Here is a 24,575-nt window from a genome sequence, read left to right on the forward strand (position 1 = left end):
TATCCAGTTTAACACGTAGGATTTTTGGGTTAGATGGCGTAAGTATTGATGTGTCGTTAACCCTCCACCACCCTTTATTATGGATACATACTATCCATAGACTAACACTGCCCATAGACTAACAATACCGATAGACTCAACACTACTCATAGACTCAACACTACCCATAGACTCAACACTACCCATAGACTCAACACTGCCCATAGACTCAACACTACTCATACACTCAGCACTACCCATAGACTCAACACTGCCCATAGACTCAACACTACCCATAGACTCAACAATACTCATAGACTCAGCACTACCCATAGACTCAACACTGCCCATAGACTCAACACTACCCATAGACTCAACACTACTCATACACTCAGCACTATCCATAGACTCAACACTGCCCATAGACTCAACACTACCCATAGACTCAACAATACTCATAGACTCAGCACTACCCATAGACTCAACACTACTCATAGACTCAACACTACCCATAGACTCAACACTGCCCATAGACTCAAGACTACCCATAGACTCAACACTGCCCATAGACTCAACACTACCCATAGACTCAACATTACCCAAAGACTCAACACTACTCATAGACTCAGCACTACCCATAGACTCAACACTACTCATAGACTCAACACTACCCATAGACTCAACACTACCCATAGACTCAACACTACCCATATACTCAACACTGCCCATAGACTCAACACTACCCATAGACTCAACATTACCCAAAGACTCAACACTACTCATAGACTCAGCACTACCCATAGACTCAACACTACTCATAGACTCAGCACTACCCATAGACTCAACACTACTCATAGACTCAACACTACCCATAGACTCAACACTACTCATAAACTCAACACTACCCAGAGACTCAACACTACCCATAGACTCAACACTGCCCATAGACTCAACACTACCCATAGACTCAACACTGCCCATAGACTCAACACTGCCCATAGACTCAACACTACCCAAAGACTCAACACTACTCATAGACTCAGCACTACCCATAGACTCAACACTGCCCATAGACTCAACACTACCCATAGAATCAACACTACCCATAGACTCAACACTACCCATAGACTCAACACTGCCCATAGACTCAACACTACTCAAAGACTCAACACTACCCATAGACTCAACACTGCCCATAGACTCAACACTACCCAAAGACTCAACACTACTCATAGACTCAGCACTACCCATAGACTCAACACTGCCCATAGACTCAACACTACCCATAGACTCAACACTGCCCATAGACTCAACACTACCCATAGACTCAACATTGCCCATAGACTCAACACTGCCCATAGACTCAAGACTGCCCAAAGACTCAACACTGCCCATATTTCGTACATTTCCAACAACAAACAGTACAATAACACAACAGCAGTGCAAAGTACAAGAAAGGTAAACAAATCACCCAAACACAAACAAATAAAACTAAACCAGCCCACCGAGGTACTCACTTTTCAAAAGCCACCTGGCCATCAAAACTGATAGCCGCTCAACAAAGTGGCCCCATCATTTGGACATTTATAGCGGAAAATTCATCTCAATTCTGCAAACACATTCTCATCTATACTCTTAGTTCTTTCGGTAAAGTCACCATGTAGGTAAAAAATGAAATTAAAATTAATAAAAAATAAAAATAAGAAATCACGACGTTTCGGAGGCAACACAAGCTTCCGTCTTCAGGTGAAACTGTCACAGCAAAAAATCTGTATCAAGTATCAATATTCTGATTTTTTTTTTTGCTGTGACAGTTTCACCTGAAGACAGAAGCTTGTGTTGCCTCCGAAACGTCGTGATTTTATTGTTTTTATTTTTTTATTAATTTTAATTAAATTTTTTACCTACGTGACTTTACCGAAATAACTAAGAGTATGAATCCTTGCAGTCACGAAAGCTTCAAATCTACATTCTCATCTAGCAGCAGCAAACGATCGGTCGAATTTCCGTCCTTGCTGCTAATTATATTAATCGATTTCCAAAGACAAAACTAGCGTTGGAAATCATTACGCTATACCTGTCAACCCCTTATCAATGCCCCCTAACTTGTCAAGGACCAACTCAGACCTTATTGGTCAGCTCGTATCCCTTATAAATCTCAAAGTTCTTCCTACAAAGTCCCATCACAAGGGAGAAACACAAACATAGATACTTGTTTGTGCCTCTATTGAATCTGAAAACTCAATTTTCCCTGTACCGGAATACGGGGTTCACGTACTCTAGGAACCCATGTGTGTGCATGATTTTATCTCCAACTTGTATTCGATAAATGCCCTTTGCTAAAGTTGGAAATCACATTTTAAGAAAGGGGTCCTATTCAATGTGTTGTCACGAGTGTCCACAAATTCATGCGATGAAGAAGTTACGTCTAGAATTGGATTTTTTTTTCAAATCACTTTAACCAATATCAGAATATTGATACTGCAGGAATTTGATGAGTGAGATATTTCTCCTTATCAAGAGAATTATTGAACATGACGGACCGTTGCAAGTTTGTACAATGCCAAGGTTGCTGTTACAGCAAAGTTTCGCTCAATTAAACCGGAAAATTACTCTGAAATAAATGTTACTCAATCATTTCCCGATAAATATATTGTTAAATATTGCAATATTTAGGGCCCAAAATTTTTTAACTAAATACATTAAAAAGTTTCGATTTAAAGCTTTCGTGACTGCAGGGATTCATCTTCTTGGTTCTTTCGGTAAAGTCACGTAGAAGGGAAGTAATAACATAATAAAAATAAAACATAATAAAATAAAATAATAAAATAATATAATATAATAATATAATATTATTTTATTATGTTTTATTTTTATTATTTTATTACTTCCCTTCTACGTGACTTTACCGAAAGAACCAAGAAGATAAATTAAAAACGTTAAATATTTCACCGCGCAAACGACAACATAAGCACAATTACCACGGACAAAATGTATAACAACAACCACAAAGGATATGCACATTGAATTAAAATTCCATTTTATTATGAAAAGTCATTCAAATTCCATTGACGGAATCGACCAATAGGAGGAGGAGGAGGATGCGGTGGGGGCGGCGGGGGAACGCTTTGTAAACACAGAGCACCGAACTCTTTTTTTTCTCTCTCACATCACCACGTGACGCTCCTGGGGCCAATCACATCGCCGTTGCTATGGCCGGTTGCTATGGAGGGGTTTTCTGGTCGCTTCCCCCCCCACCCCTAAAAAATATTCACGGGGGGAGGGGGGGTAAGAAATAAATAAATACGGCTGCGCCGACTGCGCATGCGCGGCCAATAGCGGCTCCAACACGACGGTGACTGCTGAAGCAAGTCACGCGGAACCCCCCCCGCTCGCCCCCCCCTCACCGTCACGTGGGACCCCCCCCCCCGCTCGCCCCCCCCTCACCGTCACGTGGGACCCCCCTCCCGCTCGCCCCCCCCCTCACCGTCACGTGGGACCCCTCCCCCCGCTCGCCCTCCCTCACCGTCACGCGGAACCCCCCCCCCGCTCGCCCCCCCCCTCACCGTCACGTGGGACCCCCCTCCCCGCTCGCCCCCCCCTCACCGTTACAAGGGACCCCCCCCCCGCTTCCCCCCCCCCACGCTTGCCCCCCCCCACGCTTGCCCCCCCCCCTCACCGTCACGTGGGACCCCTCCCCCCGCTCGCCCCCCCCCCCTCACCGTCACGTGGGACTCCCCCCCGCTCGCCCCCCCCCCCTCACCGTCACGGGGACCCCGCCCCCCGCTCGCCCCCCCTCACCTTTACAAGGGACCCACCCCCTGCTTGCCCCCCCCCCTCACCGTCACGTGGGACCCCCGCTCGCCCCTTCCTCACCGTTACAAGGGACCCCCCCCCGCTTGCCCCCCCCCCACGCTTGCCCCCTCCCCCCGCTCGCCCCCCCTCACCGTCACGTCGGACTCCCTCCTGCTCGCCCCCCCCCCTCACCGTCACGTGGGACCCCCCCCGCCCCCCTCTCACGCCGCTCCGTGACCACATTGCCACAAGCGACTTCATCCCCACGCGGTCACCGTCTACGACTGCAGGATTATCATCAACAGCAGCATCAACAGCAGCAGCAGCAATAGTGCTTGTTGAGGTGAAGTCCATTGTTGTGTGTCTGCTGGTAGAGGGACATCTTGTTGTTGTTGTTGTGTTTGTCCGGCTGCGTCGGTGCACACGTCTTGCGTGGTTAATATTTGTTGTTATTTTAAGAGGCGGCCGCTGCGTACCTGTGAGAGGGGAATCTGATTGCGCCTGGGGACAGAGGCCGCTACGACGAGGCCGCCGAAGCTTCATTAGCACGCGGGGAGGAAACGGCGATGGATGTTTAATAATAATGACGACGATGGATGTTAATAATAATGACGACGATGGATGTTTAATAATAATAATGATGGTGGTGGTGGTGGTGATGATGGTGGTGTGGGGAGAAGAGGAGGAAGAGCCTCGCGGTGGTGGTGGTGGGGAAGTCTCGAGTGAGCCGAGAACAAGAAGGGCGAGCGACTCGGGACGAGAGCGTGTGGGGAGGTAGAGCGATGGAGGAGGTTAGAGTGGTAGAGGTAGAGGTGGTTAGAGGAGTGGTTGAGGTAGAGTGGTGGAGGTAGAGTGGTGGAGGGAGTGGTTGAGGAGGGTAGAGGAGTGGTTGCGGTAGAGTGGTTGAGGTAGAGTGGTGGAGGAGTGGTTGAGGTTAGAGTGGTGGAGTGGTTGAGGAGGTAGAGGAGTGGTTGAGGTAGAGTGGTGAGGTGTTAGAGTGGTAGAGGAGTGGTTGAGGAGGTAGTAGGAGTGGTTGAGGGTAGAGTGGTAGAGGAGGTGGTTGAGGAGGTAGAGGAGTGGTTGAGGTAGTGGAGTGGTTGAGGAGGAGGTAGAGAGGTTGAAGAGGAGGTAGAGTGGTTGAGGGTGAGTAGATGGAGTGGTTGAGGTAGTGGAGGTAGAGTGGTTGAGGTAGGGAGGAGTGGTTGAGGAGGAGGTAGAGTGGTTTGAGGTAGTGGAGGTAGAGTGGTTGAGTGGTTGAGGTAGTGGAGGTAGAGTGGTTGAGGGTGAGTAGATGGAGTGGTTGAGGTAGTGGAGGTAGAGTGGTTGAGGGTGAGTAGATGGAGTGGTTGAGGTAGTGGAGGTAGAGTGGTTGGGGTGAGAGATGGAGTGGTTGAGGTAGGGAGGTAGAGTGGTTGAGGGTGAGTAGATGGAGTGGTTGAGGGTGAGTAGATGGAGTGGTTGATGAAGAGTGACCCGGGGCCGCCAGCGGGGCCCCGGGTTGACGAGGATCTGTCGACGTTGGGCTTCCCTCGCCTCCACGAGGGCGGCGGTTTGACGGGGGGGGGGTGGGGGGTTGACGCGGGGGGGTGGGTGGGTGGGGGGGGTTGCCGCGGGGGGGTGGGGGGGGTTGACGCGGGGGGGTGGGTGGGTGGGGGGGGTTGCCGCGGGGGGGTGGGGGGGGGTTGCCGCGGGGGGGTGGGTGGGGGGGTGGGGGGAGTTGACGCGGGGGGGTGGGTGGGTGGGGGGGGGTTGCCGCGGGGGGTGGGGGGGTTGCCGCGGGGGGGTGGGTGGGGGGGTGGGGGGAGTTGACGCGGGTGAGTGGGGGGGGGATGCCGCGGGGGGGTGGGTGGGGGGGTGGGGGGGGTTGACGCGGGGGGGTGGGTGGGTGGGGGGGGTTGCCGCGGGGGGTGGGGGGGGTTGCAGCGGGGGGGTGGGTGGGGGGGTGGGGGGAGTTGACGCGGGTGAGTGGGGGGGGGATGCCGCGGGGGGGTGGGGGGGATGCCGCGGGGGGGGTGGGGGGGGATGCCGCGGGGGGGTGGGGGGGATGCCGCGGGGGGTGGGGGGGGGGGTTACCGCGGGGGGTTGACGCGGGGGGGTGGGGGGGGTTACCCCCGGGGGGTTGACGCGGGGGTTACCGGGGGGGGGGGGTCGAGACGACCTCGACGCGGCGACCCCCACAGCAACCAACAGCAAAAAAGGCGGGAAGCGCGAGACGGGCGGAGGAGGATGGGGGGGGGGGCGAGCGGGGGGTGAGGAGGTGGGGGGGCGAGCGGGGGGGTGAGGAGGAGGGGGCGAGCGGGGGGTGAGGAGGTGGGGGGGCGAGCGGGGGGTGAGGAGGTGGGGGCGAGCGGGGGGGTGAGGAGGTGGGGGGGCGAGCGGGGGGTGAGGAGGAGGGGGCGAGCGGGGGTTGAGGAGGTGGGGGGCGAGGGGGGGGTGAGGAGGAGGGGGCGAGCGGGGGGTTGAGGAGGTGGGGGCGAGCGGGGGGTGAGGAGGTGGGGGCGAGCGGGGGGTGAGGAGGTGGGGGCGAGCGGGGGGTGAGGATGGTGGGGGGGGCGAGCGGGGGGGTGAGGAGGAGGGTGCGAGCGGGGGGTGAGGAGGTGGGGGGGGCGAGCGGGGGGGTGAGGAGGGTGGGGGGGGGCGAGCGGGGGGTGAGGAGGTGGGGGGGGCGAGCGGGGGGTGAGGAGGTGGGGGCGAGCGGGGGGTGAGGAGGTGGGGGCGAGCGGGGGGTGAGGAGGTGGGGGGGGGCGAGCGGGGGGTGAGGAGGTGGGGGGGGGCGAGCGGGGGGGGTGAGGAGGAGGGGGTGCGAGCGGGGGGTGAGGAGGTGGGGGGGGCGAGCGGGGGGTGAGGAGGTGGGGACGAGCGGGGGGGTGAGGGGGTGGGGGCGAGCGGGGGGTGAGGGGGTGGGGGCGAGCGGGGGGTGAGGGGGTGGGGGCGAGCGGGGGGTGAGGAGGTGGGGGGGGCGAGCGGGGGGTGAGGAGGTGGGGGGGGGCGAGCGGGGGGTGAGGAGGTGGGGGGGGCGAGCGGGGGGTGAGGGGGTGGGGGCGAGCGGGGGGTGAGGAGGTGGGGGGGGCGAGCGGGGGGTGAGGAGGTGGGGGGTGAGGAGTGGGGGGGCGAGCGGGGGGTGAGGAGGTGGGGGCGAGCGGTGGGTGAGGAGGTGGGGGGGCGAGGAGGTGGGGGGGCGAGCGGGGGTGAGGAGGTGGGGGCGAGGGGGGGTGAGGAGGTGGGGGGGGCGAGCGGGGGGTGAGGAGGTGGGGGGGGTGAGGAGGTGGGGGGGCGAGCGGGGGGTGAGGAGGTGGGGGGGCGAGCGGGGGGTGAGGAGGTGGGGGGGGCGAGCGGGGGGTGAGGAGGTGGGGGCGAGCGGGGGGAGGGGGGTTCGTGGATCCGTTGCGCGTCACAGTTCGTGTCGTGCGCTGCTCACAACGCGAGGCTCGTGGTGGTCGTGGTGGACACGACAACGAGGAGTCGTCGTCTTCGTATAGGAAGAGGAGGTGGTTGTTGGTGGTGGTTGTTCTTGTGGGTTCGCGTGTCCATCGCTGTTGTTGTAACGAGCCACGGGTGCGACTTTGTGGTGTGGACGCCGTCGTTTTCTGAGGTAAAATTTCGACGACATTTTTGTGTTTGCCGCCCGTCAAAAGGCTACGGGCGGCATGCGATGTTGTAGCTTGTGTTCGTCACACGATGTGTAACTTGTGTTCGTCACACGATGCATCCATCGTAAGTTAATTGCAATTATAACGCCTTTTGTGTAAGTCGACCTTGGCGGCTTTTGACGACGACTTTATTGAGTAGGCCCGTGTCACAAGCACCACCACAAAAACAACAACAACGTGTACAGGAAACATGATTTATGAATGATTACCGGTTATCTAAGCTATAGAGTGTGGGGAGAAGAATTCATGGCAATTTTAACCGATTAAATGAGTAACTCGGGCGACTTTGTGCGCTAATCGCGTGTGTGGAACTTCTTTCGCACCGTACCTTTGTTGCGTTCTAACGAAAGTTAACGGAAAATGTTGCGTGCAACTTTTATCAGGTGACATCGACAGCGATTAAGCGACAAATGTTGTTGTTTAAGTGGTGTCAAAAGTATGTGAGGTAGTGTAATATACACTTAGTGTTGTGTTTAGTATCGTACAACGTTACGTCTTCTTTGTGTTTAGTATCGTACAACATTACGGGTCTATTTTGTGTTTAGTATCGTACAACAACATTAAGTCTTTGTGTTTAGTATCGTACAACTGTACTGCTTTTTTGTTTAGTATCATACAGCATTACGTATTACGTCGTCTTTGTGTTCAGTATCGTACAATATTACGTGTCTACTTTGTTTAGTTTCGTACAACATTACGTGTTACATCTACTTTGTGTTCAGTATCGTACAACATTACGTCTCCTTCGTGTGTAAACGTAACTTGGCAGCTGTTTTGTGTTGACTTTTGTGTCTTTTTGAAGATAAAAAAACGACGTTCCACCGTTTTGTACGTCTTGATGTATACAAAGTCGTTTAAACATCAATCGTTAATTTTTAAATGTTTAACGGGGTTTTTCTGGCGCGAATAGCGCACAAATTATGTCGTGCGGTGAATATAACGGGAATAAACAGTACAGTGGTTGGTTTGTTTTAAACAAATCGTGGTAAAATTCGGAATAATAATGCAACGTTAACAATAGGTTGGTTGTTCCATTTCAGCGAAACGATTCGTATTGTTTTAACTTGTTAATTCTTAATGAAGGGAGAGGAAAATAAAATAATTGCTCGCCCTACTTTGTAAGCCGTGTGAAACAACGATAATGTTTAACTAAGGAGGAGTGATCATTTACACCTTGAGAGTTTACATTAAATAAGGTTAACATCAAAGATGTTTATGGCCGAGAAGTTTGACGCGATTGTAAGTTTGTGTTGGAACCATTTACTACAATTAATGTAAGTCGATATCAATCATTGATACCGTTTCCACGTCCACAATTGTGTTGTGTTTTTGTTCCATCGTGCCTTGTAAGGTCTACTACGTATTGCAATGAATACTGTTTAAAACATAAATGCGATGCAGTCTTCTATTATTGCATTGATGTACATTTGTATCCCTTGTATAATATTGTATTGTGCATTATACTGCGTATGATTAATGTTGCTAAAACGCAAGGCTGTGTATTGTGTTGCATGCTAATGCATAGGCGTTGTACTGTGCGTATTGTATAGTTTCTATAGAACGACATTCTATAACTACGGTATATTCCATGGCATTACATTGTGTGTGTTTATGTTATGCTGTCACAGTGTTTTATTGGAATAAAACAGCTGCGTATTAGCACCCTGTAACATTTTATTACATTCCTGGAAGACATTCTTTGTTATTCCGAAATTCTGCGTAAAGTATGGAACTCTTTCGCACCGTACGTAGTCAACCGTGCTAATCGGAGGTGCATTAGCAACACAGTACGTTGCAATGCGGTAGGTTGCAATGCAATAGGTTGCAATACAGTACGTTGTAATACAGTACGTTGCAATACAGTACGTTGCATTGCAATACAGCACGTTGTATTGCAATACAGTACGTTGCATTTAATACTTATTACATAGTATCGTAAGTATTGCATTGCTGTGTTTTCATGTTGTAATACGTTGCTGTGTATTGTATTGCTTGGAATGCTGCGTTTGTATGTCTTGCATATCCATATCCCATTATATAAATGTCTGCGTATGGGGTTGCATTGTACAATATTAAATAGTACAGCTATTGCATGCATCGTATTGCATGGTATTCTTGACAATTCCTTTAATGTGTATGTGTGTATCATACAGTACTGCTGCTAAATATCATTGATAATATTTAATTGTATTATGTCAGGCTGAAAACTCTACATACCCTTCTATACTAGAGTATATAATTACGTTTGCGTTGCACGCTACCGTATTCAAATCCAGTCTATAGTATGGTGTGCACTAGAGTATATCATTGGAGTGTATTGTTCGGGTGATTACGTTGCATTTATATAGAACTAACCTTTTAGTCCGTCCAGGATCGGGTGTATTGCAGTAAATCATTGCATCAATTCGTGTGCAGTTTGTAAGGGCGCGGTGACACAGACCTATTTCATTTTAAGGTTATAATCCCTCGTTCATCGTGACGTCCTTTTTACTTCAATGTCTCAACAGCGTGACGGAGATCGCGTGACGTGAGGGTTCTGCCTTTGTAGTGAGGGTTGTGATTCTAGACTTGAAGTTTTCGTGACTGCAAGGATTTTTTCGGTTAAGTCGCGTAGGTAATTTTTTTTATTGAGGGTTGTAAGTTGACGCCGAGGAGGGGGGGAGGAGGCACCTCGGCCCCCCAATGTGTCAGCCGCTAATGATTATGAATGGGGGGGGGGGGGGGTGTCAATTTGGAGGACGTCACTTGCTCATGAATATTAATGAGGGGGGCTGGTCTATGTGGGGTGACGTCACGAGCGTTAAGGGCAGACATTCCTGGGTGATTATAGTAAGTATTACATTCCACATCGCTGTGGTACACGCCCGTGGGGGTGTCTTTGACCATACTTCACCTCGATGTTCATTGCGGGTTTAGATAGATCGTTTATTGTCATTGTCACCAGTCCGCTGCTGAATGTAGACATCTTACCCTCCCCCGTGCCGTATCGGTCATAGGTCGTTTGAACCGTCCTGTACCGACAATGGTTCATGCTGGTTTGGTGCACGGCGAGAAACAAAACCTGTTCATGTTTCGTCACTTGCTACTGATGTTAGCCGTGGCCGGAATTCTAACTCGGGCTGCCGAGTTCATGGCAGGGCGTAAACCAGCGTGGCGTGGTCAATGTCTGTAGGGTATGCGATCTATGCAATGTGTGTGTGTGTGTTATTCCATTTCTGTGTAAATATTGTGGGGAGCGGTAGTGTAGCGGTTAGCGCTACGCTGTGCTACGAACCCAGCGACCCGAGTTCGAATCCCGCTCACGGCCAACACCGGTGACGATTATCTGAACCGGTCCTGGGCCTCCGCTAGGTCGACTCAGCCTCAAATGAGTACCCGGTGTGGTGTGTAAACATCGCACCTGGGGAGACGAAGGTGGCCAGGCGGCCGGGCGTGGTGCTGGCCACCCACCCCCTCGTGTGCCGTGCCGGCCTTCATCGGTGTCAGCACTTTCCCTTACAATCGGTTAAGGCTATATACGGGGGGGTGGGATCTGTGTCTTTTGTGTTATACAGTACGACTGCAAATCACGGTACAGTATATTGCACAGCAGCAGTAGTCGCCAACATATCTGAACCTCCCCCCCCCCCCCCCCCCACTGACCGAGCGCTCGATAAAGACGTGCGGACTACGACGCCTCTTCCTCAGTCAAACGAGACGACGTACGACGAACATTTAAACGGGGGCTCTCTTTAAAGTCTAAAGTGTAAGAGCGTCTGCAGACACTTCCGCGAGCGACCGCCGTATAACACCACACACAAAACGCAAGGCCTTTGCGAGTGCCACGCGGTGTTTTGTGAAACCGCGCACGACTGCTTCTGTCGCGAGGCCATCCCCTCGGGGTCACCACCGCCGCGTGTTTGCGACTGCGTGCGCAGGCGAGAGGAGACGAGGAAGAGGAGGAGAAAGAGGAAGAGGAGGAGGAAGGGGGGGGTGGGAAGGCGGGCAGGGAAGATGTCGGCGCAGTCACGTCGCCAATCGTGCTACCTGTGCGACCTGCCGCGCATGCCGTGGGCCATGCTGTGGGACTTCTCGGAGGCCGTGTGCCGCGGCTGCGTCAACTACGAGGGCGCCGACCGCATCGAGCTGGTCATCGAGGCCACCCGCGCCATGAAACGCGGGGCCAACGGGCCCTCGGCGGCCGCCTCCGCTCACAACAAGCAGCCCAAGGACGGCGGCGGCGTGGCGGCGGTGGCTACGGGCCCGGCGGGGGCGGGTCGGGGTCGGTCGGCGGATCGGGCGGCGGGCCTCCCGGGGTCGGCGCGGCCTCGCCTCATTCGGCCGCCGAGGCGGCGCGGCGGCGGCGAGGATTTTCTTCGGCAACGGCCACGGAGGCCACGGGGGCCACGGCGGCGCGCACGGCAAGGACGAGCGCCCGAGCTGAGCCGGCACAGCCCCACGCTGGGGCAAGCAGCAGCGCGGGCGGGCGGCCGGGGTCGGCGCGGGCACCGTGGGACACGCGGGCAGCTCGCTCTTGCAAGGTGCGGACTGCGTCGGGTGTTGTGTTGTGCGCGTGTGTGTCAGACGATCCTGCAAGGTTGTATAAGAGTGCGTGTTATATGCCCCAATGTGTCACGTGTGCAGTGTTCTGTTTTCTAAAGATGCGTGTGTGTTAGAAGTTCGTGCAAGGTGTGGAGAGTTTGTGTGACTTGTTCAAGTGCGTGTGTAATGTGTGGGGAGACAAAGGCGGCCGGGCGAGGTGCTGGCCTTCATCGGTGCTAGCTGACAGCACTTGACCAAACAGTCTGTTATGGCTACACGGGGCATCTGTCTCTGTTACGTGCTGATGTCAAGGTGTGTTCCGTTTGTATTACATATAGGGTGTGGGGGAGGGTATGTATTACATATATCACACGCTCCTACTAGCTATATATGTCGAGGATGTTACTGGATTGTGTCACACTGCTAGGTTATGTTAACATATGCCCCCTATGATGATGTGTCACAGTGTTTAGGTTGTGTTCCATATTCTTACGAAGTGTGTGAAGTATGTGTTGTTTTGAAGGTTGTGTATGGTGCGTTACATGCTCCTCCTACAAGATGTGTTTCCATTTTTTCTATAGACATGCTTTTGAAAATGCATGTGTGTGTGTAGGGTTTGAGTGTTGTTTGCCTTCAAAAGGTTTGAGTGCAAGAATGCGTTTTGCCCTCTGTAAATCCTTTGGCCGGGTGTGCGTCCCCCCCCCCCCACTGCATTGTGGGGTGTTTGTGAGGTGTATGTCACACGGGGAGTGGTAGTGCAGCGGTTAGCGCGCTGCGCTACGAACCCGGCGACCCGAGTTCGATTCCTGCTCACGGCCATGCGAGTTCGATTCCCGCTCACGGCCAACACCAGTGACGATTATCTGAACCGGTCCTGGGCCTCCCCAAGGTCGACTAAGCCTCAAATAAGTACCTGGTTTGGTGTGTAAACATCGTCACTCGGGAGACAAAGGCGGCCGGGCGTGGTGTTGGCCACCCACCCCCTCGTTGCCGTGCCGGTCTTCATAGGTGCTACTCGCTAACAGCACTTGCCGCAACAGTTTGTTGAGGCTGTACGGGGGTGTTTGTCTTTGAATGTCACATGGCCGTGCAAGGCGTGTTTGAGGCATCCCCTGCAGCGCAAATTGTGTACAGTGTATTGTTTTGTCTATGCTGGTGCCATGGTTTCCCACAAGGTGTGTGTTGTGGCAGGGGATTACATACCATTGCAAGGTGTGTGTGTGTATTGTACTGTGTGTGAGACACTTCACGTGTCCTCAAAGTGCACCAGGCCTGGCACAGGCGCCGTGTTGACGTCACCGTCACTTAGTGGGGAATGGCCGGGTATTGGTGAGGTGTAGGTGTGCGTGTCGATGTGTTTGTGGGGAGTGGTAGTGTCACGGTTCGCTTCGAACCCTGCTAGCCGAGTTTGATTCGCGCTCGCAGTACCACTGGCAATTATTCGAACCGGTCCAGGGCCATCCCCTACGTCGACGCAGCCTCAAATGAGTATCTAGTGCGGCCTCTCCTAGGTCGACTCAGCCTCAAATTAGTACTTAGTGCGATGTGTAAACATTGTACTGGGGAAACAAAGGCGGCTGGGCGTGGTTCTGGCCACCCACCCCCTCGTGTGCCGTTCGGGCCTTAATAGGTGCCACTCGCTAACAGCTCTTGCCCCAACAGTCTATCAATGGCTATCTGGGGGATCTTTGTATTTGTGTGAGAGGCCCCTATAAGGTGCACGAGGAAGTGACAGTAGGCGGGTAAATAAACACAGTGCCTGGCACTTGTTCCTGCAGATCTTTCTACAATAATAGACCAGATTTTCGTCCGTTCGTGGGTCGTGTGTTTTTAGTTGATGAAATGGTAATGGACGACGTTCCTTGAGTTTCGTCTAGGGTTCGGAGTTAACACTTCAGGTTCAAGATTTGCAGCTCACGCTTAGGAAAGGGTTTTTGTTTCGGGTGTTTGGTGTAGCAATGGTCGTACCTTAGACCTTTATCACACATCTATTAGGCACGGTAGTCTCCGCCACTTGATAAGAATTCAAGGTGGTACCATGTCACCTGCTCCTTCTAGGTACTGTAGTTGTCGTCTCTAAAGTGTTGCAGAAGTATATATATGATAAAGAAAGACACAAATATCATTTTGTATGTAGTAAGCTATCGCCTTGCAAATGCTGCGTGTCCTGGGCCGTCCGATACAAGTTTACAGCATTGCTCATCAGAAGGAAATACTTGAAAGTTATGCTTCAAGAGTTCCATTATAGCGCTCTGGTGATGTCACTGCACTGGAACGCCGTACGTGTTAATGCAATGCACATCATATCCGGAAGACTGAAACCGACACCAATCTCCTGGCTCTGCGTTTGGGCGAACATTCTGTCACCAAATTACCACGGAGACATGAAAGGACGTTTACACAGCTTCTTGCCAACGACAGCCTGCCTACCCATTAACCAGTACATCTCGACAGCGCCTGCCTACCCATTAACCAGTACATCTCGACAGCGTCCCTCGGCGTAGACTCAAGTCCCCCATCCCCTACGTGGGGATCGCGCTGCCCGTCACCATCCTAGAATTTCGCTCCGATGCGGAAGGATGCTGGAACGAGGCGGACGTACCCCAAACAAAAACATTCGAGACCCAAACATCGCACCTCCTGTCTTTGACATTCCTCGAGCCACTGGTGTGTAACCATCGAATGCATCAGAACATCAACGGAGCGATGCGTACATCTGCTGGACAATTTATGGAAATCCACAGTGCGGTGGCCATGCAACACAAATTATGGACCATGTAGCAAACCACTGTCGTCTTTGCTTTAATGGAGGAGGAGGAATAACAAAACTCTGTCCTGAAGCTGTCTCGTGGCAATAGCAGGACCGACACATTGGCACTTAGCTCCTGAACAAGAATGTGTAGCTCCTGAACCAGAATAGAATAGATTGCAGTGCCACTGAAGTGACATCACAACCAATGTTATGGCGGGCTTCAACATAACGTTAGAGTCTTTATTTCTCCTTACTTTTTCAAACTCGTATCTACAAGATCAGAGATGTTTTTTGTTTCAGTCTTCCTCGTCTCTTGTGCATGTATATTTTCTCCCAAGTGATGTATTAAGACATATGCCTTTTAAAAATGTCTAGTTAGGTATTACATGGACCGAATGTTGTGTTCGTTCCTGTGAGAGATACGATGAGACGTGTGCAGAGGCTGGAGGCAGGAATTGTAATGGTCTCCGCGGGTCAGGCGACCTAGGGAAAGACCTTAAACCACCAAGTGTTGCGTGGGATACTGTTAGGGCAGATGTTGGACAAGTCACGTGGCCTACAGGATAACACAGATCCAGGTTCTTGGCAGAGAGGGTATTGAGCATTGCCTAGGTGTGATGGCATCGACAGCTTTGGCCATGATGACACGAGATCCTGCAAATAGTTTGATAGTTGGTGTACCCATAAATGCGGCTGGTGTGTAAAGTGGTGTTTCGTTCGGAGTGGTAATGTTTTCAGTTCAGGGGGATTCATGTGGTTTGCAGTGTTATGCATTGTGTGGCAATGGTGAGCATTTTTTTTTGTGTGTGTAGTGTGCCAAAACACTTGTGTGGTGAATTATGATGATGGTGCTTCTGATGCTGCTGTGGTGCCTGTGATGTGTGTGGTGTCTTGTGATGTGGTTTGGTATCCCATGTGAAACAGAACCCCCGTTCTGTATCGCTTGTTCCCCATGATATATATAACTCCTGTTCTGTATCACTTGTTGGCCATGATATGTGCAGCTCTTTGGCCATGATTCCTTTTAGTGCCAACGATGTGTTTAATGGGGTGGTGCCCGCCATCGCCTGTCATGCATGCGGTGCCTGTGATATTTGAGTGGTAGGCACCAGTGGTTAGTGCACTAACCACCAACCCTAAAATGAGTACTTTGTGTGGCGTGTAGACATCGGCACTGAGGGCGGCCGGCTCTTGGTTACCACCCTATTGTATGCACCGTGACGACCCTAATAGGTGCTCGCCAACGGCACTTGCCCCTACAATCTGTGTCGGCTATACCGTGAGAGTAGTCGCTTTGTCTTGTGTGTGTGTGCGCGCTGTTTGTGAATCCTGGACAGTTTCTCTGTCGACGTGACATCGTCCTTCAATGCCGAGTATTCTACCCCCCCCCCCCCCGCTTCTCCCTGGGGTTGCTTTTCCATTATAAAACCCAGGATATGTGGCAGCGCCGGAGTGACGTAGGCTTCTATAAATATTTCACGCGACTGCCGGTTTTTCTTTCTTCAAAAAGGATGCTGGCACAGCTGAATGCCGGAATGGAAAGAGCCCTCGTGTGCCGTATATTTATATTTTATGCGAGAAATGTGAACGTCCTCGATAATGGATTAGGTGCTGTAATGCATCGAATGCGGTGGGTTACAACTCGTCGCGAGTGATCGCGTAGAAGCGCCGCCAGGGTGGCGTTTGTTGTGCCCATCACCCACACGGCGATGTGCAAGCAACCACCAACCAACCAACCACCACCCATGTGAGCTGCCCGCAAAAATGCACACAGCAGCACGTACAGTAATAGCGCGAGGCTTATTGGGGGCATTTAATCACGGGGGGAAGGAAGGAAGGAGGATTGTGAAAGCGCGCGCTTTAAGCTGATGGGACAGACGATAGCAGCAGCAGCAGCATGCTGAAGCCATTATTGCCAGCGTTGCTTGCTGCTGCTACTGCTGCATCGTGGAGTTTTTTTTCTTCCCAAGGATGAACGCCGCCGCAGTTGTCTCGTCGCCCCCTTTGTGAGAACGGGGCTTTTTTTGTGCCCAAAACATGTGAACTCTCTCCAATGCGGTTGTTAATGATGGTTAAAAAACTATGCTGTACAGCCCACGAGTACTCGCAACATACTGTATTTGTATAAAGGTGTCAGTTTTTGTACCAGTTGAAAGGGTAAAAACCTATTACTATATTTTGCCACTGGTAAAGGAGGTCTCTTAGTGTATACTGTATTTCCTTTCTAGAGATCTATGTAAAAATCTGCGTTATTTGGACAGGTAGTCTCCCGCATCTTGTATACAGGAAGTTGGTCACACTTTAGACTTTTAAAAGGTAATGGAAATATACAGACTAGGGTTCGGAAATAAGTTTTTTTAGGCTGTTGTAGCATTTACGTCCGTGTGTCTTGAAAAAAAATGTCCTTTGACACCGACAAAGATCCGACCGTGTCTTGTTTGTGAGCCACGATTTAGCAAAAAAAACCCGTTCCAAAATGGAGGCTTCCTTGCTCGTTTTCTCTTGTGTGTACAGTTTTTGCAGTCTTCGTGTGTGTGGCAGAGGTGAATAAACACAATGCCGCGTGTGTGTGCGCGTGCGTGTGCAGACTTGGCACCATTTTACACGCATGGCCGGTTGGGTTGGAGTTTCATAACGCCCAGCGTCGGTGGCGGGGAGGGAAAAGAAGCGAGCGATGTTGCGAATGGGGGCTACTACAGTAGGCTAAAGTGCAGCGGCGTGGCCGTGGGGGGTGGGCGGTGATGTCACGGAGGTCTGTTTGACGTCATGGTCACTGTACCGGGTGATGCAAGATGTCCACTTCCCCCCCCCCCGCGACCCAAACCATGCGGCCGCCACCTGATTTCTTTGACGCCATCTCACCTTGAGGTCCACATGTGGAGACAGACAATGATCTCGTCGGCTGTGTTGGATGTTACGTCAATAACATTGAGGTGGAAATAAATTACGTTTCAAGGGCTTGTGCAGCTCCTTTAAATGTAAATGTGTACATGTTGCTGATAAGATGCACTCCCGAAAGAACATGCGTCTAATGGATTTCGTAAAACAAAATAGGTTTACGTGGAGAGGAATTTTTTTGTATGAACATTCTCCAAAACTATTGTTATTTATACATTGGCCTTACGTTTCTGTATATATGTCCACATTTAATCTGTTTATGTTCGATTTTGTCCACTTTTGCGTGCGTCTCATTGCCCGCTTTGGACTGTGGTACTTAACGACACAAAGCAATAAATGGGCAGTTCCTGCTCTGCTCTGATTCCACAGATATATGTTTACGCTCCTGTGAATAATTGACGTGCACTAACCGCCTGCTGTATTTTGCAGCCTCGAGGCAAAGGTTAAGGTCCATTGGCAGTCTCGCGGGGCTTACCAGAACATTTTAATCTCTGCTGATGCTTTTTAAAATATTAATTATCCTTTCTTTGAATCCCAGTCCATAGTACAGAGCTGTTAATTTCAGCTACAGATTCCTACAATCCGCACACCCCTTAGGCCTGAGTTAGTGTTTCACTGTGAAATATACATCCGTTACTATAACGCAGACTGCTGGATGAAGGCCTTCACACATGTCGGTCATGGAGATAGTTTGACCATACTTCACCCAACAGGTCGGTGAGGATTAGTCAAGGGCAGGGGTCGGCAACCTACGGCTCCGGAGCCGCATGCGGCTCTTTACGGGCTGCTTCTTGACGATATGTACGTATGTACAGTATGTACTCAGATGCATTGCGGCTCTTGAAATACTGAATTTTGTACCGAATTGGAAAGAAATGGCTCTTCTTGTTATTTTGGTTGCCGGCCCCTGGTCAAGGGGTAGGGGAGACTAGGATCTGTTTAGATATCACTTGTCACTGATTGGCCTCGTCTGGTTATTATCGATCTCGGATTGCCGAGTTCATGTGCTAAACACTGCGCCATGGCTTTGTCACTTTCAGGAGTAAAAATTATGTATTTTTACACGTATTTTTTGGAGGCCAAAGATTAGTTTGTGAAGTATATTTTGAAAATCAGTCACGTGACTTTACTAATGAGTGTAACAGTTCAATTACGGGTACTCAATATTATTTTTATGCTCACAATACGTGTGTACGTGAGTTAAGTTTTGCTTTATTTACAATATATATTTACACTCTGTGTGACTGGTTCACGGATACCCCCAAAGTTTATTGAAAGTTTACGGTAACTGCATGCTTCATCCTGGCAAAAGAGAATAATTTAATAGAAATTAATCGTAATAACAAATGGTGGCATTTCATCTAATTGTGGAGGTGGCTGGATTACGTCAAATGCTTACTAATCGGCAGTGAATATAAATGTTTTTTTAATTATCAGACTGCAGGTTTTTTTTCTCGAAGAAGTGTTATTTTAAATAACAAACGGGGGGTGGGGGGGGGGACTTTTAACTCAGAACAGAGGAAGGCTCGGATTGAAACTTGCCGAGTGATCAGAATATTTTGAGTGGCATCCAGCAAGGCCGAGGGGGGTTATCTCCATTTGCATGTGGCGTGTGACCTGCGTCTTTTAACGAGTCGCTCAAAAGTGAACGCAGCCATGCGAGTCTCGGTCAAGGGACCTCAAGTTTGCAGAAGATGGTGCTACAAACAGCCGAATTGTATTATTCACGTGTTCCAATTCCTGGCGACATTGTGCACCTTGTAGTTAATGTAGATCAGGTGAAATCGAGAGGCAAAAATGGTGGGTGTGAAAGACCATTGCACTGTACAACCACTGTGTTAAACTTGTATTGTCATTCTGTTTAAAACATTATCGGTGTAAGAGCGGGCTTGCAGTTTCTGTGTTCATTAGGAAATGTGTTTACCTTGCTTTAAATAGGCACGATCGTTTAACACGATTTCCACATTCATGAGTAATGCGTTGGAATGGTGCGATTCATGCAAGTTATTAGGATATTAAATGCTGAGGTTGCATAAAGGGTAGTAGCGCAATTGAACTGGACTAGCTTGACGAGAAATGAGAGACTTACACAAGACCCTAAAAACGGGACAAAAAAATAATTGTATTCCTGCGATGAATCGCGACTCCGAATAGCAAGAGTGAATTGAAGCCACTTCGGCGATGAATTATTTCACAGCTCGTTTTGAATTTTACTGGCTGCATTATAAATTAGCGTAGCGGTTGTCTAAGTGGTCGTGTTGACGGCAGTCGTTCCGTTGCAGTTGCACGAGTGCGTAGACGCGGAGCAAAGAGAGCTCGTTGGGCTGAAAAGGGGAAACACAAAACCTGGGCTTGCACACAAGGGTTGTGCGTTTGTTGGCATGCTAATCGTGACGTGGTGGGTGGGGGGGGGATGTGTCTGTCAGTGGCGGCGGCGGCTTGCGGGCGCGTTGCCCCACGACGTGAATGATTCGCTCGCCGGTCACGTCTCAGATGCTGGGCAGGCTGCATCGTCGGTCACTAAAGCACAGGGCTCTGGGGCAGGCTGCAATGCGGGTGGGGAAGGTCTCATTTTAGCGGCTGTTGAACTAGAAATAAAATACATTTTAGATTTTCTTTTCTCAGTCGTGTCCCCTGGGGGAGGGGGGCAGGGAAACCGATCTCGAATAAGCAAGGGTACAAATATTTGGTGGGCTATTGCCTTCAACATTCTGTAAACCTCCGAGAGATGATTGATGACTCGGTGGTTCATTGTTGTCTTGCGCTCCAAATGGAAAGATTATAATTACGGTCATTTCACACGTGTACTGTTCACTGGTGCATTCTATTACTGGCTGTCGTGACAACTATACTATTGTGTGCGTGTTGTTTTATGCACGCTTCTGTCTGTGCAACTGTGCCAAATGCCCATTGAGCCATGCTGTGCCGCTGGCGCCCACGTGCCGTGCTCGCCCTCTGACACTCGTCGCCCCGCGTGTCGTGTGTGTGTCGTTGCCCGCAGGGTCGCGCCTCTCCCGTAAGCGGCGCGTGTCCCCGGACCCAACGCCGGACCCCTCGAAGCACGACGAGTCGGGCAGCGGCGGCGGCGGCCTCCGCCTGTCGGCGCAGCACGCGCACTGGCTCCACGCGCCGCCCGACCACGGCATGCGGCTCACCGTGGCCTACCCGCCACCCTCGGGGCCCTCCCCAATGGCGGCCCTCATCTCGGCCACCGACAACCTCGCCAGCAGCAGCACCAACGCCGGCCACGCCAACAGCGGCGGCGGCGGAACGCAATCGCCGAAAGACAACGGCATCCCGCAGGTGCACTCGACCAGCTCGCGCCGCAACAGCAACGGCCACCACGACGGCGGCGGCGGCGGTGGGAGCGGCTCGCCGAGCGAGCTGCGCGTGCGCAGCAGCGGCGGCGGCGGCGACCAGGGCTTGCTGAACTCCGGCGGGCAGCAGATCCCGGACTCGCAGGCGGGCGTGGGCATGAGTGTGGCGCTGGCGGGGGCTGGCGCGGCGTCGCCCCTGTGCTGCACGCTGTGTCGCGAGCGGCTGGAGGACACGCACTTTGTGCAGTGCCCCTCGGTGGCGTCGCACCGCTTCTGCTTCCCGTGCTCGCGCTGAGAGCATCAAGGCGCAGGGCGCGGGCGGCGAGGTGTACTGCCCCAGCGGGGAGAAGTGTCCCCTGGTGGGCTCGACCGTGCCGTGGGCCTTCATGCAAGGGGAGATCGGCACCATCCTGGCCGGCGACGTTCGCGTCAAAAAGGAGCGCGACCCGTGATGGCGACGACGGTGGAACGCGTTCGCCGTCGAGAGGAGAGAAAAAAACATTGGTGGTTAAGTTTGCTGTTCTGCCCGTCACGTGTCTTTAATTTGTTGCTCCTTTTTAAACTACGTGTGTGTATTATTGTTTATGCCAACATCACATTTAGAGCAGGTCTAGTGTGCTTCTAGTATGCCGTCCCTTCTGCCTCTTGGTTCACGGATTGGCGGCAGCGTAAAGGAGGAGCCCTGTGGGAGATGACCGAGTTTTACCCGAGTACGCAGGGGGGCACCGTTTCGAAGAAGAAAACCTCTCCATTGATGATAATTCTACTGAGCCGCCCACTAAGCCCGTAAGTGGAACGTTTTTATAAAGTATGAAAAAATAAATATATATCTATGCTGTACATAAACACATATATTTTTCGTTTTTAAAATTTTTTAAAGAACGAAAGTTCCAAATTGGTGCCAATTGACAAAGCGCGGGGGGGGGGGGCAAATTGACGGCACGGGGTGGCCTCGTGTTCTGTCGTCGCCTTGCGGGGGGGGGGGGGGGGCCCCCCTCCGCCTGAGACGACGAAAGTGGTTGTCCCATCTGCACTCGCGAGGCCCCCCCCCCCCACGCCGCACCAGTACGACGCAACTCGACAGCACCGCCATCAGACAAATTCACCCGCCCTCCACCGTCGCCTAGGCAACACCCCCTGGCAAATTCCAGAAACGTGTAGACGCTTCACGGCCCTATCAGATAAGCCGTGCCGCGCGTGCGCTTGAGGAAACCGCGGCAGAGTGAGGCTTTCCTCTCGAGTGAACCAGGCCCTGCAGGAGAGCAAGGAGGAGCGTGCGGCGGCGCCGGCATCGCAGATCGCCTGCGTTGTCCTGGGGAGCGGCTGCCAGCAGGCCTTGGTCCATTGGGACGTTGCCGAGGGGGGCGGTGGGGGGGGGGCAGTCTGAACGGTCGGCCAAGAGAGGGGGGCGAGGACGCCAGGACGCGAATGCCATTGTCCCCTTTGTGAGGCAAGACCGTGTCGTGCCGCTGCCGACGTGCGCATGCTGTAACACTAACCGCGCACACGCTTCCATGCACGACAGCCGGTGGCCGAAAAGGCGGTGACAAGGGGCACGGAAACCAGCCGCTCCGGTTTCACCCGCCTGCCTCGACAGAGCCCCCCTGCTGCATACTTTGCCCCCAATGCCCGTGCACGTTCCACCGTCGTCGTCACCATGATTTTTTTTTTTTACTTGAAAAGAAGAATTTTCCCTTTCAGTAACGCCCGTCCCGGGGTGGCCCGCGTCGCTCGACGTCCCGCGGCTGTGACACACGGGGAGGAATGGACTGGCTCTCTACCCCGGTGAAACACGGCAACGTCAAGCGCGAAAAGAAACCTCACGGGTGTGATGTAGGGTTTACACGGATCTATCCGGGTCTTAGGGTTATTAATGTTGTTTTAGCTCGTCCACCTGTATAATCGTCGATGATCTTTTTTTGCCCACGTATTCTTGAGTTTTGTTTTTGTACGTATACTCGGCTTGGAGAGATGAAACTCGTTTGTACGGTTTTTAGAGAGCGCTGTTTGGCAGTGTCTAGGTACTTGAGGGGGGTGGTCTCGCGAGCAGGAAGCGCCAGGCAACAAACTCGGCGATGTCGAGGGTGGCGGAGGTCACGCCGCACCGCGCTGCGCGAACTTTGTACATTTCTGTTTTTCTTTTTTTCGTTTCCGAGGGTTTGCTTAAAAGAGGAGGAGGAAATGCATGTTTAGGAAAAAGTTTCAACAAATCCAACAGAGAAAGGTAATTGGCACAGGCCCCGAGGGGGAGGGGGGTGGGATTGAAGAATGCAGTCGTTGTGCGTGTGTTTGCGTCTAAAGTGCATTTAGTTGTAGATTTGCACTCCCGCGATAGTTGGAACTCTGCGGTTGGCTACGCGATCGCACGATCGGCGGCGTAATGAGACCTTGGGCAGCATTTCGAGTGTTGATCTTTTTCGTTTCGTGCTTTTAAAGGTGAACAGTGGTAGGTTGTAAAGTTGGTGTGATCACTACGTACTATGGTGCTGTAATGCAAGGAAACCTCACTATCCGTAAAAAAGAGACTGCCGGGGTCGTGGTTAACCGCCGCATGGAACGCAGTCATCGCACGTGGACTCTGTTTTTAACAATTTGAGTTGCGGTAATCGCGTGTGAGTTTAACCTCATTGTAGTGATGGTGTTCCGACCACAACTCTTCTTACCAGAGTCTCAGTCTGGCTTTGAGTCTCGCACCAATCTCATCGGAATTCCACACGAGTCTGATTCAAGCTTTACACGCTACAGTCTTAATTCTCCCACCACTTCCAATTGAAATTCCACACCGGGTCTCGTATTTTTCGGAGAAATGAGGTTTTTTTTGTTCCAGCTCCCAGATCCCTTCGCGCTTTTCGAGTGTGATTGGAGGCGGGTGGCTTGTGAGGGGTGGGGGGGGGGCTGTCTTGTACTGTGTTTGCAAACAAACAATAAAACGCAACACATGCCCTAACAGAACCGCACGGTAACTGGCTGTCCTGTGGACCACACTCGGCTTCCCAGCGTGATGAATGTCTCTCTTGTGATGTAATCTTTGTAGGCGAGCAAGCAGACTCACTCACCACAGCTTCAAAAAATAATTGCCGTAGCTTGTGTGACTTCCAGTCAGCCTGGCAGCGAAGATCAGCCTTTGGTCAATCTTGTAACTTTGACTCAGTTTTGGTAGCTGAAGAAAGTTTGGAAGTGGAGGTCAGTATGGACTCAACCCCTTAGCATCGGTGAACTTTTCAACCTGGGCCAAACTCTGGCCAGCCCAGTCGCCTGGATGAAACCAACAACCTACGTCAACCCAGCATTCCAGGGTCAGCCTTTCGGTTCACGTGGCAGCTGTAGTCAGCGTGTCAGCCTGGCAGTCTTTGTCAACCAAGCAGCCTAGGTCTTTCTCGAGTCAATGCAGCGGTGTGGGTCAACCTTGGAGCCTCAGTCACCTGTGTGCAGGTTGGGGTCAACCTTTGGGTTAACCTGGTCGGTTAAATCATCTAAGAACGGCTCCACTGTGCGCAAGTCCCAAGTCCCGTAGGTAACCGCACATCACGACTCTGCCTCGCTCGCTCGGACCCCGTCTCGGATTTCGTCCGCTGCCAAAGTGGGTTTGTTCCTTTTAAAACTTCCACACACACCCCCCCCCCGTAATGAATCTCTGCGGTCGTGGAGCAGTGTTCCCGTGGT

At 51.9% G+C, this 24,575-nt stretch overlaps 1 protein-coding gene across 1 annotated transcript; it reads left to right on the forward strand.

The window, feature by feature from the left end:
* Window positions 1-7,148: 7,148 nt before the first annotated feature.
* On the forward strand, window positions 7,149-23,844 carry LOC133356211 (probable E3 ubiquitin-protein ligase IRF2BPL). The gene is given in 6 exon segments (XM_061573587.1): window positions 7,149-7,366; window positions 11,342-11,944; window positions 14,450-14,543; window positions 20,100-20,151; window positions 20,597-21,204; window positions 21,206-23,844. Coding segments are annotated over 5 exon segments (1,440 nt in total). The 5' UTR covers window positions 7,149-7,366; window positions 11,342-11,417; the 3' UTR covers window positions 21,365-23,844.
* Window positions 23,845-24,575: the final 731 nt, after the last annotated feature.

This window comes from Lethenteron reissneri, chromosome 53, assembly GCF_015708825.2.
Source record: "Lethenteron reissneri isolate LAM-NWPU_2019-01 chromosome 53, ASM1570882v1, whole genome shotgun sequence".
Taxonomy (NCBI): Eukaryota; Metazoa; Chordata; class Hyperoartia; order Petromyzontiformes; family Petromyzontidae; genus Lethenteron; species Lethenteron reissneri.